The sequence below is a fragment of the Polypterus senegalus genome, chromosome 13 (assembly GCF_016835505.1).
Source record: "Polypterus senegalus isolate Bchr_013 chromosome 13, ASM1683550v1, whole genome shotgun sequence".
Lineage (NCBI taxonomy): Eukaryota > Metazoa > Chordata > Cladistia > Polypteriformes > Polypteridae > Polypterus > Polypterus senegalus.
This window is the reverse complement of record NC_053166.1, coordinates 68,890,915-68,907,207: the sequence shown is the minus strand read 5'-3', so window position 1 is coordinate 68,907,207 and position 16,293 is coordinate 68,890,915. Positions and strand designations below refer to the sequence as shown.

At 38.4% G+C, this 16,293-nt stretch overlaps 1 protein-coding gene across 1 annotated transcript in view; it reads left to right on the top strand.

Annotated features, from left to right (window-relative positions):
• Positions 1 to 13,880: 13,880 nt before the first annotated feature.
• Positions 13,881 to 16,293, top strand: part of LOC120542323 (wiskott-Aldrich syndrome protein-like) — a 74,742-nt gene continuing 72,329 nt past the window's right edge. The window contains exon 1 of the mRNA XM_039774696.1: positions 13,881 to 14,134. Within this exon, the coding sequence (XP_039630630.1) occupies positions 14,027 to 14,134 (108 nt within the window). The 5' untranslated portion in view covers positions 13,881 to 14,026. The remainder of the gene's footprint in view (positions 14,135 to 16,293) is intronic.

Sequence of the window (16,293 nt, the reverse complement as noted above, 5' to 3'; positions counted from 1 at the left end):
CTATATCCTAACTACAGGGTCACAGGGGTGTGCTGGAGCCAATCCAGGCCAACACAGGGCACAAGGCAAGAAACAAACCCCGGGCAGAACGCCAGCCCACCGCAACGTCTTTATATCTTAAATCATTTTTGAGGCAGATTGAAGACTTAAGTGCCAGCTTAAGTGAAAAATTAAGGAAAATGTACTAAGTAATTGCAATGCAAACACTGACTTAATCAATTTTAACTTGAAATTAATGCTAACAAAAGAAGATGTCAAGAAGCAGCAAGCGCATCAAACTCTGAGCAAAAGAATGCTAAACGTACAGAGAAAGACTATGAAAACTAGGAATGCTCAAGTCAAGTGTATTCAGTGCGCTGTTACTGATTGTTTCATAATTACTAAGGAGTATGGTAGCACAGTGGTTGGCATTTCTGCCTCAAAGTTGAAATCAGGTTCCTGCCTATGCAGAATGTACGTTCTCTCCGTGTCTCCAAACATTTTATCTGGGTTACTTCCCACTAACTGAAGCTTAATAATTAATTTGCAAGTTGTAATGAGCACTGCGACGGAGGAGGCAGACAGACACACACAAACATTTAGACCACCGCAGCTACTGCACTCCACATGTTTGAGAAGTGCTTCTGTCAACTACAATATCTTTCTGTCATTTTAACTATTGCATTACTGTAGGGCCGGGTTTATACTTCACGTGATGTGCTGTGCCTGCACATGGTACTGCAACGCAAGGGGTGTACTGTTTATACTTGTGCACGTACTTATTTAAATCTGGAAAATTCCACCAGGTGTCAGTGTAAGATATTATTATGGTGAGAAAACATTCATGTTTGCTGTGTTGTGAATTGCCTGAAACATCCATTAAAGTCCCAGGACACCTCGCCACAGAGTCTCTGAAAAGGATGGATGTTTAATGATTAGGGTTAGGGTTAGGATTAGGGTTACGGTTAGGGATGCACCCATTCCAGCATGCATCGGGTGCGAGGCAGAAACAATCCTTGGATGGCGTATCAGCTCATCGCAAGGTGAATACATGCGCAGACACACTAGCGTCATTTTAGCATCACCAAATAGTAAACAGAGTCTCTGATGTTACATTCCGACTTGATCACACTGTGATTCTCAACTTTTTTGCTGGTACTGCAACTCGCACATGCATTGTGTTCATTTCTGAGGATGTGCTCAGAGGACGCATCAAATGCGTGGCAGCCATGATACGTGTGCACTAAACCGGCCCTAAGGCATAACAACAGCAAACAGAGTTAAGTTAAGCATTGTGGTTGATGGATATACAATATGTTAAAACGCTGCAGCAATTTTGTAATGGCATGTTTGTATTTCTAATTAGACAGTAATGTTAAATTTCTTTAGTTATCCATCTATTTTTTTTTAAACTTTAGTCTATCATATATCCTCCCAATGGCATTTGCCACTTGATTGACATACAGGGCGGCCAGTCTGAGATCTCTTTTCTTCAAACACACTGGTCATCCCGCACACACGATCAAACGCGCGAGCTACTGCAAAACTCCGGCTATCTAAGTGATCTAGTCAGCCTTCCAATTTATATCGACTAAAGAAGGGATTTAAAAAAATTGTTTGGGGAGGGTAAGGGCTGAATGTGGAATTGGAAGAGGATTTTTTTTCTCACAATGTCACAATCGAAGTGCATTTGTCTGACGTCCGAGGTTCAATCCCCCGATGAGGGGTGTATACCCCTGATGAGCCCAAAATAGGGCAAAACACGTGTCGCGTACTCTATGCATTATTTGACATTTAACTATGCAACATTCTATGATCTGCTTCTCGCAACTGAGAGGGCACCCCTGGCGGATGTTTGCCAACTTGCAGACCAACCACACGCATTACCTGGTAGGTAACCACCCATACAATCAGATTGTGATTCAGACTTTGAATGCTATGTGTGTATATATATATAGAAATGTATATAAATGTAGGTAGATCATTTTGACCTGGGGTCTCATGTATAAACGGTGCGTACGTACAGAAATGTTGTCTAAGAACGTTGCCACGTTCAAATTGCGATGTATAAAACCTACACTTGGCGTAAAGCCACGCACTTTTCTACGGTACCTCATACCCTGTTGTACGCAAGTTCTCTGCTCGGCTTTGCAGACTGGTGGCACCCAGCATCAAAGCAGTGCTACTATTATTAGTGTAATGCATCTGATTGTAGATTACCTGTAACAATATAATGGCCCAGAGAATAGCCATAGTATTCCAAATACCATAACTGCTTTAGCGTTGTTACTCTCACTGCACCTTCTTCTTCTTCTTCTTTTTCTTCTTTCAGCTGCTCCCTTTAAGGGTTGCCACAGCGGATCATCTTTTTTCATATTACTCTCACTGCACCACTCGGAGTATTTATATCACTGTATCTGAGTGGGGAATCACAGCAGCAGCTGATCGGAAAGAGAATTATCGGTATACAGCATCAAGCCCACGCTGCCTCAGCCACGGCAAAACGCTTCAGAGACTTTCCTATACGGACTTCGCGGTTCAGAAAAAGTTTAATCCCAAGAAATTTAGACAGTCAATCAATTGCTCCTTGTAGATCTCTTTGTACTTATAAGTAAAATTACCCCACTGTAAACTTGCACTACAGTTATAATATTGCACAACCTGCGCCACTTTATAAAGCATGTATTTACATATGATGACAATATAATTTTTAAGATGAAATGCAGCAAAATATGTTGATTATATTATACAGATAAAACTTTAACTTCATTTAAATAATCTGTATTGTTAATAATTAAACATGTGAGGACACGGTGCTGCAGCGCTAGCAAGTTCACGTATTGTCCCTGCATTGCGCTGTATATTTGCTGAGGCTGGCGTGACACTGGAAGGATAGACGGATAGAATAATTAAATACGTACTATATGAAGATATTTCAATTTTATTTAAAAGTTTTGAAGAACCGTCATTGTAAGCTTACAGATGGCTTAACATCTATCACAGAGCTGATTGTGTGGCGATTGGGTATTTGGAGAAAGAAAAGTAATGACAGGAATTGCAGGTTAGTACGTTTGAAAGAGACAGTACTTCTGCAATAAATTATTTCATCGAAGGTTGTGCATGGCGCAGCAGCATCTTGTGTGAGACATGAACAATCACTGCGCCACCGTGTTTCCATGTTTAATAACATGCTTTCATTCCAATCATCATGAAAATGATATCACATATACATCTCAGTATTTTAATTATTCAGAGAGCTGTAATATCACGAATGTCATGGATTCTGTGTCCTGTCGGAGAAAGAGAAAGAACGGAAGCACGTAGTGATTCACACACATAAAGCACATTGAAGATCAAATACAAAACAAAGCATTTAACTTGCTACTTTAGATACTATGGGATTTGAGAAACTAGTAAATTAAATGAACTTAATATGAAGTTTATGATGTTCTACTTTAATGACAAAATAAACTATTATTAAAGTGGAAAGTTCGAGATTAAAGTTGACATTTTGTGCTTTTTTCCCACAGTGTGCCTATTTTTTTGTCTGTACCCTAATAAGCTCAGACAGTGGGCTACGACTCCCTTTTCATGGCGACTTTGAAATCTGACAACTTCGTTTTTATTTTGGGCACTGTGTGACTTTGTGAACATGAACTTTCGAGTTTCACCGACACGCTATGTCACTTGATCAACTTCCTTTTGTTGATTATACCACTGTTTAAATCAACAAATAGTATGTTTTTCAATTGCCTCCACTTGGCATTCGCTGAAATTCTTATATTTTCCCCCATGCTTTCCCATTGTCTTTTCACAGAACGCTGAGCTTAAGGGCTATTTATATTGATTTGCATATTCAAAGAGGCGTAATTCTGGGAGGAACTGGGGTGGGACAGCATGCGCATGCACGAGCGTTACTTTTCATGCTGAAGAGGATTTATGGAGCGGAAGAATGCGGAAGTTGGAGTACGCACAGATTCCTGCATCTTCGGCTTTTGTGCTTACATCATATTATAGTGTGAATTCTACACATGGCGTTACGCATGAGGTCCCAGGTCATTTTAAAAGTAGCTTGCAAGCCAATAAAGTGTGGGCACCCCTGACTTAGACGTACAGTCAGAAGGTGGATGTTGTGCAGCCTCATATGTGCCCCTACTGGTGTTGTTAGGCAGACTTGTATTGAATTTGGTGTTTTAAGTACTTAAATCTGTATCTCCTGTGGCTCTTCAATATCAGCTTTCTTAACAGCGGTCCTTTTGATGGAGTGTGACACATATTTTACTTCAAATGCATATTTTGCATTTCATATTTTCATGAATACAGCTGAAAATTATTTCAACCAAACATTGACTCTATTACTTTCTCTGTAACTGAGCAATAGAAAGCATACACAACAGCTACGACTTTTACCATTTGTGCATTGATGTTTTTGAATGTTAGAAATGTTTTCCCTTACATCAGGTTATGTTTATTTTTTAAATGTGCAATGTGCCCTCTGCACATGCGGCACACACTTATATGTCTAATAGGATTTTTAGGAGACTTTTCGAATTAAGTTGATTCATCGTAAACAGAAGATTGCTCCAAGCTGGACCAGTTTAACGAGAGCACCTCTGATCTTTGCAGTTGAAAATCACTGTCCAAACTTTGAGAACTGCCTTCATGAGGCATGGGATTGCTTTAGAAATGTGACACTCAGTAAGCATTCTAATTGTTTCCACCCAGTTTTAAACAGAATTCACTCATGGTTGCCTCCAGGAGTATATGTAATATGTCTAGATTCAGCAAGACTATGCTCTATAGGTGACCAAGAGCTCTCTGAAGGGGTGGAATACCTGGAGAAACCGGCTATGCAGAAACCACTTCCCCGAGCAGTAGAGGTGGGTGCAGACACAGCACTGAGAACCAGCTTCTTGCCTTACACCCAATGCTGCTGCAATGATCACTGGCTTACTGTGACTCAAAATTTACCCCTCGGCTCTTGCAGGATAAAATATATGTTAATAACTTTGGTTAAGTACTTTTTGACTTGACGTGTTCACACTGGTCACTTGAGCTGCTTGGTAAAAAATAATGTCACATGCTGCGAGACATTCACACTCATGAGCACTAGATTTTCTGAGGTGTTGAATTTCAAGCAGGGGCTGGTTGTGTGGGTGTCAGAATAATGAATTAAGGGGTGCATGTGATGCAGCAGGTCATCAAAGTGCAAGATAGACTTGCAAAAATATTTTAAGTGGATCACTTCATCATATAAGTCATCCACTCACAAGAATATTATACTCGCCCTCCCTTTCTTGTTAATGAGTCTGACACTCCATCTTTTCTTTATACTTTGAAATCCTGTAATAACAAGCACAACTCCTGTTCTCTCAGCAGAATCTCGCTTCCTCTTTTGTATCATTGCTAGGTATGTGACATTGACCAAACACTGTCACCTGCTGGCTAGCAGAATACCAATGTGCTGATCAAATGGGCCGTATACAGTACAAGAGTTTTGGTCAACAAACCTTGCACAAGATCCATGTGAGAAGTATAAACCAGGCTTTACTTTGACAGTAGCAAGCAATACTTCTGCGTGCAAAATAAAACAGTTGCCTTTTGAGGAGTACCAGGAATAATCATCCATAGTAACACAGTAGCACATACTGTATCTTTTTTTTAAAGTAATGCAGGTATTTTTACTTTAAGAAAATAAATATTGCATTATGTTATTCATTATTTTAAAATGTAAGCAAGATTCCCTTCGATGGCAAAGCTAGCAAGAAAACACATGTGCATTTGTAAAATATGTATTGCATCTCAAAGAATGTTCAGTATGGCTGGCTACTTTATGACCCTAGAGAGATGTTGCCGTAAGCCACATAAGATAAAATATGTTAGTGCTTCGTTCCCGGAATCTTTCTAGTCAGTGAAGAGCATGATTGGATATGGTTATGGATGACACAGATATGGCCTGTTTTTTTTTTTATAAACTTCATTAATCCCAAAGGAAATTACTTGGTTTTCACATACCCCTTCGGGTCAGAGCACAGGGTCAGCTATTTTACAGTACCCCTGGAGTAATTGAAGTTTAAGGGCCTTGCTCAAGGGCCCAGCAGAGTAGGATCTCTTTTGGCAGTGATGGGATTTGAACCAGCAATGTTCAGGATACCAGCGCAGATCCTTAGCCTCAGAGCCACCATAGTACACCATAGTACGTAATTTATTTTGATTATAGTACCTTGGTTATTGTTTATTGGCTGTTGGTTGATATTTATCATCTATGTCGTATCTACCATGTACAATTTTTGTTTACAAAGCCTAAAAGACAAAAAAACATGCAATTTTATGTTCAATGCCAGGGTGGCACAGTGGCGCAGTGGTAGCGCTGCTGCCTCGCATTAAGGAGACCTGGGTTTGCTTCCCGGGTCCTCCCTGTGTGGAGTCTGCATGTTCTCCCTTTGTCCGAGAGAGTTTCCTAAGGGTGCTCTAGTTTCCTCCCACAGTCCAAAGACATGCAGCTTAGGTGCATTGGCGATCCAAAAAATGGTTTCTAGTGTGTGTGCCCTGTGGTGGGCTGGCACCCTGCCCAGGGATTTATTCCTGCCTTGTGCCCTGGGATTGACTCCAGCAGACCCCCATGACCCTGTTTTAGGATATAGTGGATGAATGGATGGAATGTTCAATGCCAATAAATGGCTCTTCTTCTTCATAAGGTGTATGTGTATAATTAAACTATTTTTAGGCCTACTATATAAATAGTGGTATAAAATGAACAAAAAAAAAGAGAATTAAAATTGTTAATCATAATTATTTGTATGGCAATCAATCGTCAACTAAAATTTTATTATTTGGACAGCCCTACTTCTCACATACCACAAAAATGCACATTATCTAGGTTTATTATGTGTGGTTGTGCCCAGAAAAGAAGTAGCACCCTATTCAGAGTTAGTTTCTCCCTTGTGCCCAGTTTGGTTTCAGATTACCTCCTGTTCCCTGCCAATCTCTAAAGAAAAAAATGGGTTAAAATGAATGGATGGAACTTAAAAATAATAAAAACTGAATAAACCTAGTTATTTCCTTAAATTTGCAATACATGATCCCAGCTATTTTCATATCCTATAGCTCTGTACACCTAAGTATTCAGTATCAAAAGGGTGGCAGAGGGGCACAACCAATGCCAGCAACACTTTGAAAGGTAGGAATCAGCCCCGGATGGAGGACCAGAATATAGCTTTTTGGTTTATTGTATACCCTGGTGTACATAAATGTATAACAGAAACATTCAAAAAAGTTGAATAAGTGATTGATACAATAATAAAAGTATTGCTTCATTTACTTTTCAAAGAAATGTTTTTTCTAGGTAATTTGTGAAAATTCAGGATTCCCAGCATATTTTGTAGGAACATTTGCATATATTGCAATAAGCACCTACTGCAATAGCCATGTTTGTCTGCCTGTCTATCTATCTTTCCACTTGTCTACATGATACAGATCAGTTCCCTGTAGACCGATTTTATTGAAACTTGTCAAACTTATTTTGCATGGTAGTATAATTTTAATTGAGATATTTTGAGAACAGTACACCACACATGTTTTTGAAATGTCAAAGTCTCCCATTTAGGTATTTTGGGGAATTTGCAGACTCATCTGTTTTAAAACAGAAAAACATTCTGTGTGACTTCAACTAATAATTAGTTTACTGTGTTATATTACCTTGAGATCAGTTACTTTAACTTGTATACTTTTTATATCTTTTACATATCTTTTTTTCATTTGACAGCTGCTCCTGATAGCAAAACAGTGAAACAACTGCAGTCATGTGTGCTGAAGAAAGTACATCTCTCGGTAGAGCACGGAATGAGGAAGGGTCATGGGTTTGGGTTTGATGGCTGAGTATTACCGTATAAAGAAGATACAACATTAGATGTGCAACTATTTAATCAGTTTACTAATAATGATATTCTTTATTTTATTCATCACTATACAAGGTAAGTACTGTCCCTTTACAAGAATGCCTGGGAAGATCTCAATTTAGCTCCATTGCCTCTGCAGCTATGTAGTGTCTTGCGTGACGCTCAGTCACAACATCTCACTCCTCCTGCTCCTTGAAATCGAAGCCAGTAAATGATGTGATATTCATGGCTCCAAAAATAAAAAAAATAAAAGTAACTTATCCTATGGAGAAATGTATGAAAGTTGGTTCTGTGGCACTTTATGTGACAAAGTGTGTACTCGGTATTTCTATGACACTAAAATCAACCTCTTGGTTGAATTATCTAAAGATGGCTATGATTCAATATTTCTCTGACACTGTAATTTACCTACAAAGCACCAAAGTGGTCTGCTATCTGTCAGGCTTTCATGCAGCCATCAATTTTAGCTTGAGACTTCAATACAGTTTTAACTGTCTATGGGATAATTCTTTGAAATATTTTATGTTTAAGAAACTGGAAGTACAATTAGCCACTGACTAATCTTTTCCTCACTTGAGTTGAAATCCCTCAGCCTTTAATATTTGGAAGCTGAGAGTGGATCCTTCAGTGGTTCATTGAAGTTCATAGAGTGTGTACCAGTGTGTGTTGATTTTCTGGTTTCTGGATTTTTGTTTCTGTTTTGTGGATTACATCTATTTGATTGAGATTTGAGACTTGGTTGATGTGACACTTTCTTTCTTTTCTTCTTTTGTACTTCTTGCATTTTTATAAATAAATAAAGGTTCATATCAATACAGCAGTTATCAAGCCACAGTGATCTGAGTTAAATATTAAAAATGGTTTTCCTCAGGTCCTCTCACATTCCATTGTGTGTAGTAGGATTATCTGTGATTCTAAATTGACCCAGTGTGTGGAGGAACGCCCACTACAATGGACTATTTACACATTGAGGACTAGTTCCTGCAGCATGCCTAATTCTGTCAAGATAGGATAGGCTCTCTGCAGGCAGGCCTTTCAGAACAGAAGTGTTCAAAAATAGATGGATAAATTCTAGTTAATTCCCATCTGCTTATTAGGATGCTACTGGTCTCACTCTCTTTCAGAAGTTGACTTCTATTAAATCTGTGCTCTCATGTTTTTTTTTTTCTGTTGTGGATTGACAATCGCCATGTAAAAGTATTCATTCAATGCTAATGCTTGCATTTTAATCTGTAGTTTAGTTCAGAAAACCACATTTTCAGTTTCTTTAATTTTAAGGTGTTGTGCTAAATAAATAAAAAATAATTGAGCTTGGACTTGAGATTTTTTATATAAAGGGGAGGTGGCGACATCTAATGGAGGATTTTGGGGAAAAAAATCAGGGGTGACATTGCTAGAAGTAAGTAAAAAAATGTGCGCCTGGTACAACATTCAGAGACTTGGTTAACTGGTGTAAAATTTTAATATTTTCAAATTTTTTGGTCACTTCATTAAAGTGACAATACTGATGCTCTGTGTAAGAAAGGACAGAGCCGACCATACTTCCTTAGAAGGCTGGCGTCTTTCAAAATCTGGAATAAGATGCTGCAGATGTTCTATCAGACGGTTGTGGTGAGCACCCTCTTCTACGTGGTGGTGTGCTGGGGAGGCAGCATAAAGAAGAGGGACGCCTCAGAACTGGACAAACTGGTGAGGAAGGCAGGCTCTGTTGTAGGTTGTACAGTTTGACATCTGTAGCAGAGCGACGGGCGCTGAGCAGGCTCCTGTCAATCATGGAGAATCCATTGCATCCACTGAACAGTATTATCTACAGAAAGAGGAGCTGCTTCAGCGACAGACTGCTGTTACTGTCCTGCTCCACTGACAGACTGAGGAGATCGTTCCTTCCCCACACTATGCGACTCTTCAATTCCACCCAGAGGGGTAAACGTTAATTTTATACAAAGTTATTGTCTGTTATAACTGCATTTTTATTACTCTTTAATTTAATATTATTTTTTATCAGTATGCTGCTGCTGGATTATGTGCATTTTCCCTTGGGATTAATAAAATATCTATCTATCTATCTATCTATCTATCTATCTATCTATCTATCTATCTATCTATCTATCTATCTATCTATCTATCTATCTATCTAAAGAGTTTGATATTAAAATTTTGTTTATTATATATTTTTGTAATGATGAATCAGGCGCACATTTCTTTATTTGCTTTATAAATTTTTTATTTTGTAAGTGCCATCTCAAACTTTCCTGTTCTTATTTTGCTCTATGAATCTAGCAATGTCACCACTGATTCCAAAATCCTCCTTTAGATGTCGCCACCTCCACTTTATGTAAAAAATCTCAAGTCCAAGCTCAATTGTTTTTTATTTATTTAGCACAACACCTTATAATTAAAGGAACTGAAACAGTGATTGTGGTTGAACTAAGCTACAGATTAAAATGCAAGCATTAGCGTTGAGTGAATACTTTTACATGGAGGTCCTCAATCCACAGCAGAAAAAAACACACACTTGAGAGGACAAATTTAATAGAAGTCAACTTCTGAAAGCTAGTGAGACCAGTAACATCCTAATAAGCAGATGGGAATTAACTAGAATTTATCCATCCATGTTTGAACTCTTCTGTTCTAAAAGGCCTGCCTGTAGAGAGCCTATCCTGACAGAATTAGGCATGCTGCAGGAACTAGTCCTCAATGGGTAAATAGTTCATTGTAGTGGATGTTTCTCCACACACTGGGTCAATTTAGAATCACAGATAATCCTACTACACACAATGGAATGTGAGAGGACCTGAGGAAAACCATTTTTAATATTTAACTCAGATCACTGCAGCTTGATAACTGCTGTATTGCTATGAACCTTTATTTATTTATAAAAATGCAAGAAGCACAAAAGAAGAAAAGAAAGTGTCACAGCAAGCAAGTCTCAAATCTCAATCAAATAAATGTAATCCACAAAACAGAAACAAAAATCCAGAAACCAGAAAATCAACACACACTGGTACACATTCTATGAATTTCAATGAACCACTGAAGGATCCACTCTCAGCTTCCAAGTATTGAGGATGAGGGAAGCCCTTCAGAAGTGAAAACAGGGTGGCCTCACCTCTTGGGTCTCCACCCACACAGTGCAAGTAAGAAAGGAGAACCATTCAAAATACATAGAAACCAAGGATTAAAAAAAACAAGGTAAAATTACCAAAAACTACACCATTACAATAAACAAGTGAGAAATAATTTAAAATAAACAAAGAGGGTACGAAATTGGGAAATTAAAATAAGACAGGGAACAGACCTTGGCAGAAACAAAACAAAGTAAAGCTAGTGAAGATCAGCTGTCCCACTTATTCTTTTGTTTTTTGCAACTATCTGTTAAGCACTGGAATTGTTGTTGTTGTCACATGCACAGTTCCTCCCAGATCATTTCTGGAAGATCCCTCTTTTATGGGATTAGAAGTATAAAACCAGATACAAGGCGAGAAAGTCGGGAGAGATTTAGACACATTTAAATACTGAGGAAAGGTGCTGAAGGTACATGTAGGGCATGAGATAGCACTTATTTTTAAATGAGTGTATTACCTGTCTTCGGCAAGTAGGTTGGCTAGTTGAAAATAAAAGAAAAACATTATCTAACATTATCAGACCAGGATTATGTGTATTAATACCTTAAATGAGTAGATACTCAGACAGAAAAATAATTGTGGAATCTCTTTAATGAAAATTTCTTACAATGAGTATAATTAGAAAGGTTGATGGAAAGAGATGTGAAATGCTCTGCCATAGATGGATAAAGGCAGTGATAGAAGGTAAATATGACAATACAAAATCAATGTCAAAATAACTAGGTTGATATTAGAGTCAAAAAAAATCTGCAGAAGGAAACCAAGCTGAACTTGCAATACCTAAAATCATGTAGGTGATGCACCTAAAATTTCCTTTTTTTCCTTCCTTTTGTTTTTATCTGCAATCTTGGACAACCATGACAATCTTCATACCATTTCAGTGTCATAAATAAATAAATAACTTCATCATTGTTAAAAAAAAAAACCAAAAACACAATTGGGAAGAAAAATTGAAAAACATACATGGAGCAGATCCAGGGGAAAATTAAAAATGAACTCACAATGTGAACGATATATATACCAACTTAGTGTAAAACAGTTGTAGCCCTAGACCACTGTCACACTTTGCTCTGGGACCTCATACAGAACACTAGGTGAGAAAGCAGAATGTGTGTCTAAGGATAACGCCTAAGAAGGGAAGACTAAAAAACAGAATGAAAGCATGGAGCCATGGTCTAAAAGGACAGCCATGAGGGCCACCACTACTAGGCAGAGATTGGAGAGACCACCGCTTTCTTCACGTTCCCCAGAATGATATAAAAAGTGGCCTTATGCCGTTTCTATGTCTGGGTTATACAGAACCTTCTCTTTTTTTTTTTTTACTTAATCGCAAGAACAGAAGAACTCAGCCAAACAGATCACTTCTGGCTCCTTGGTTTGGGTAGAGTTTATACTGGTCTGAGGGCCAATGTGTTTGAAATGAAAGGTTAGTGAAGAGCTCATTAATGGTCATATCACATATATAAAAACTGTAAAATACGTGACACAATACTTTATCCACATACTATTGTTTTTGTAAAGCAATACAATGAAACTAAGTCATAACTGTAATATTTATATTAATAAAAATAAATCTTTTATAGCCACAAAAAAAGAAAAGAAAATACAAAATTGACTTGCTTTGAATTTACCAATTTTCACCCTTCCATCTATCGATTATCTTTCATTTTCAATAAAAGTCATGCAACTATTGGCATCACAGCAACCATAGTGGTGGCAGTGAGTATACCCATTGGCTGAACTTTAACATGTGAAAGACATGGGGATTATTTTGATAATTGTAATTGCTTCCATTGTGCCAACTTCAGTTCTTGATTATGAATATTCTTTATTAAATGTCTTTGGAATTCTGAAATCAGCACTGATCTCTGCCACTCCATTAACAATCTGACTGATCATCAGTTCCAGGGCTGGGATTCTCTTGGGTTCGCTTCCCGGGTCCTCCCTGCGTCGAGTTTGCATGTTCTCCCCGTGTCTGCGTGGGTTTCCTCCGGGCGCTCCGGTTTCCTCCCACAGTCCAAAGACATGCAGGTTAGGTGAATTGACGATTCTAAATTGGCCCTAGTGTGTGCTGTGTTTGTGTGTGTCCTGCGATGGGTTGGCACCCTGCCCAGGATTGGTTCCTGCCTTGTGCCCTATGTTGGCTGGGATTGGCTCCAGCAGACCCCCGTGACCCTGTGTTCGGATTCAGTGGGATGGATGGATGGATGGATGTTAATTTTACATACTTTAATGGCTCACTGTTCATCTGGTACTGTAATTTTTACATTCAGATTTATTTGTTGTTCATATTTTTCTTAGCTTATCAAAAAATGAATAGATTTCTGATGTTGTGTCTGTTTTGTGAAATCTGTTGTGAAGGTTGACTTTGGTGTCAATCACAAAGCATATTTATTTTGCACAATCTCATACTGGCTATAATGAATGAGACAAAATGGCCTTACATAACTCTGCAGTCACATTCTTTCACTTTGTACTTGGGTCTGATTGACAGGCATTGAGCTTTGATCAGACATATCGTGCACACATTCTTCTGTGCTGGTCTGTTATAATGGAAGACAAGCATAAACAACATGCTGAATCTTGCCAGATCAAGCCACAGATAACCAAATAGTGCATGTGGACTCCACTTAACTCCACTTTACACATCCTGTGACACAGAGATCTCTGCAATTACAAATCTAAATACAGTTTTCAGGTTATCCATATCTCCTTCTGCTAGTATCAGCTCCCGCCCCTTCATGTAAGCAAAGTACATACAAATGGGGAAGTCAAGTCAAAAGAAGTGCAATCAGCACAAACCAGAGTAGCTGTGGTTAGAGCTTCCTGCTGCAAGTGAACCCAAAGTTTAGAGAGAATACGGAAGTATAGCGCATGCAAGATTGCTCTCTCCCTTGACGGCAGGGCTGTTTCCTTGAGCCAACTTTAAGGGTTGTCTCACTCTTTCTGTGTCTGTTGTTTTTTTTCTTTTCTTCTTTTTCTTGGGAGTTGGGAGTAACTCCCTTCTCCTAGGGAGGATACATCATGAGCAGAGGTTCAAAAGGATCCAAGAGCTTGGAGAACTCACCCAGCTGCCTTTTGAGCAATCAAGAAAATGAGCGTGTCTTTGACCAACTAGGGCGGAAATGTGTGGTAAGTAAGGGTTTTGCTTTTAAATGAGACACTGGTTCTTATGTGTGTATAGGATGGTATGATACATTGCCAATTGGCTTGTTTTGAGAAGTTAGTTTCAGAACAGCAGTCGTCGTAGTTGGACTCATGGAGACTCCCACATGCTGTGTGATGCTGCTGCGGCACAGCTCTCTTTGCAAATGATAAACACACAGTTTCTTTTAGGTAATTATATGGAAATGTACTTCCACAGACATTTAGGTATTTTGATGAATTCTGGATCCCAAAACACTTTAAATCTCCAACTAATGTTTGGTGTCTGAAGTGGTTTTAGGTAATGTGAAAGCAGAGCATAATTTAAATATGCATCAATACACTCTCATAAAAGAGCTCACTGACACTTTAAACAGCACTCTGTGAAAAAAAAAACAGAAGCCAATAACTCAGTTGCTCTGTAGTATATAGCCAAGCCCCAAGTTTGGTAAGCAGACATGCTTAGCAGCATAGCTTATTTCATGGGTTCTAAAGCAGAAACACAAAATGTCATTAGTTATTCTTAACACTAACACATAACACAAACACACACACAAACACACGCACACACACAGAGTTTGCAGTTATTCTTGACATACGCCATAACAATGAACCTGTACACGTTCACAGCATTTGTCATGCAAAGAGCAGAAATGCATAACAAGTTTATAAAACAAATGGGTAGCATTATTGACCTACTACCATACTTAGACCCTAGTCCAGGGGTGTCAAACTCCGGTCCTGGAGGGCCACAGTGGCTGCAGGTTTTCATTCTAACCATCTTCGTAATTAGCAACCTGTTTTTGCTGCTAATTAACTTTATTTGCCTTAATTTTAATTAACTTGATTCAGACCCCTTAGTTGTTTCTTTTTCTTTAATTAGCAGCCAAACAATAATGAGACACAAAACAAGCCGCCACATGACCAGCTCACCTGTGTCCATCACACAATATCTGAAAATAAAGAAAGGTGAAGGTCTCAGTAAGGCTGATCTCTCATGTCTTTGAAAAAACAATAAATCAAAAGTTTTGGAAATGTCTACTGTGGCAGAATGAGAGCAGTAACAATCCATGGAATTAAATGATGGGTTCAATTAACAGCAAGAATTGGCCTCTCATTAAGAAACTGGTTGGAGTTAAATTGGTTGGCATTTGAAGTCCTGGATTAGCTGGTCATATGTTGACCTAATTTTACATTTCATTTCCGTTTGGCTGTCATTTATTGAAGAAAAGAATCAATTCAGAAGACTGACTCCTTAAAAACAGGGTTATTAAAATGAAGGGAAAAGAAGTTAATTAGCAGTGAAAACTAGTCACTGATTAGGAAAAGGGTTAGAATGAAAACCTGCAGCCACTGCGGCCCTCCAGGACTGGAGTTTGAAACTTGTGCCCTAGTCAGATACCAACTAGAGAGACGTCTGTGTGGCATTTGAATGTTCACACCACATTTACATAGTTTTCCTCCCACTTTCCAAAAACATTCAGGCAAGTAAAAAGGCAATTCTTAATTTCTCCAGGATGGATTAGAGTGTCTTGTGATGGTTTGCCATGAGTCTAACTTATTATTGTTGTCACAATTTATTCAGGTTTCACATGACCCAGAAAGGAAAAAAGATTCAGACCCAATCTGTCTTAAATATTAGACTCAACCAAATATTCTTTTGATCTCCTTTTTTTGTAAACCCTTCACCATTACATTTGTCAAACTATCTTTTATCAAACTTGCTTAATCAAATATAGGGTTTAAAAAGTCAGGGGCCACAGGATAAAAACTTACTACATTCTGTGTCTGTATTTATATAATACAAGCTTAAAAATTAGCTTGACATTATGGCATATTCTGACTATTCATAAGTACTATGCAGAATTTTTTGATGTTGGCATTTTAGTGACACTAGATAGGCAGATCAATGAACAGAAAATGGTGTCTCACTGCACATTTCAACAACATTTTGGTGTTCTTGAACTAATCAGTTAACTGACATGTTCTCTCAATGTAGCTGTCTTCAACGTTGTTAATAATACCTAATGCATATACTTAGCAATAATGGGCTTAGTGGGTAGCATATTTTTTATATAAAAATGGATTGCTGTGTGTTGAAGGACATAACTGAGATTGGCAGCATTATCTGTTCAGGAGAATATCAG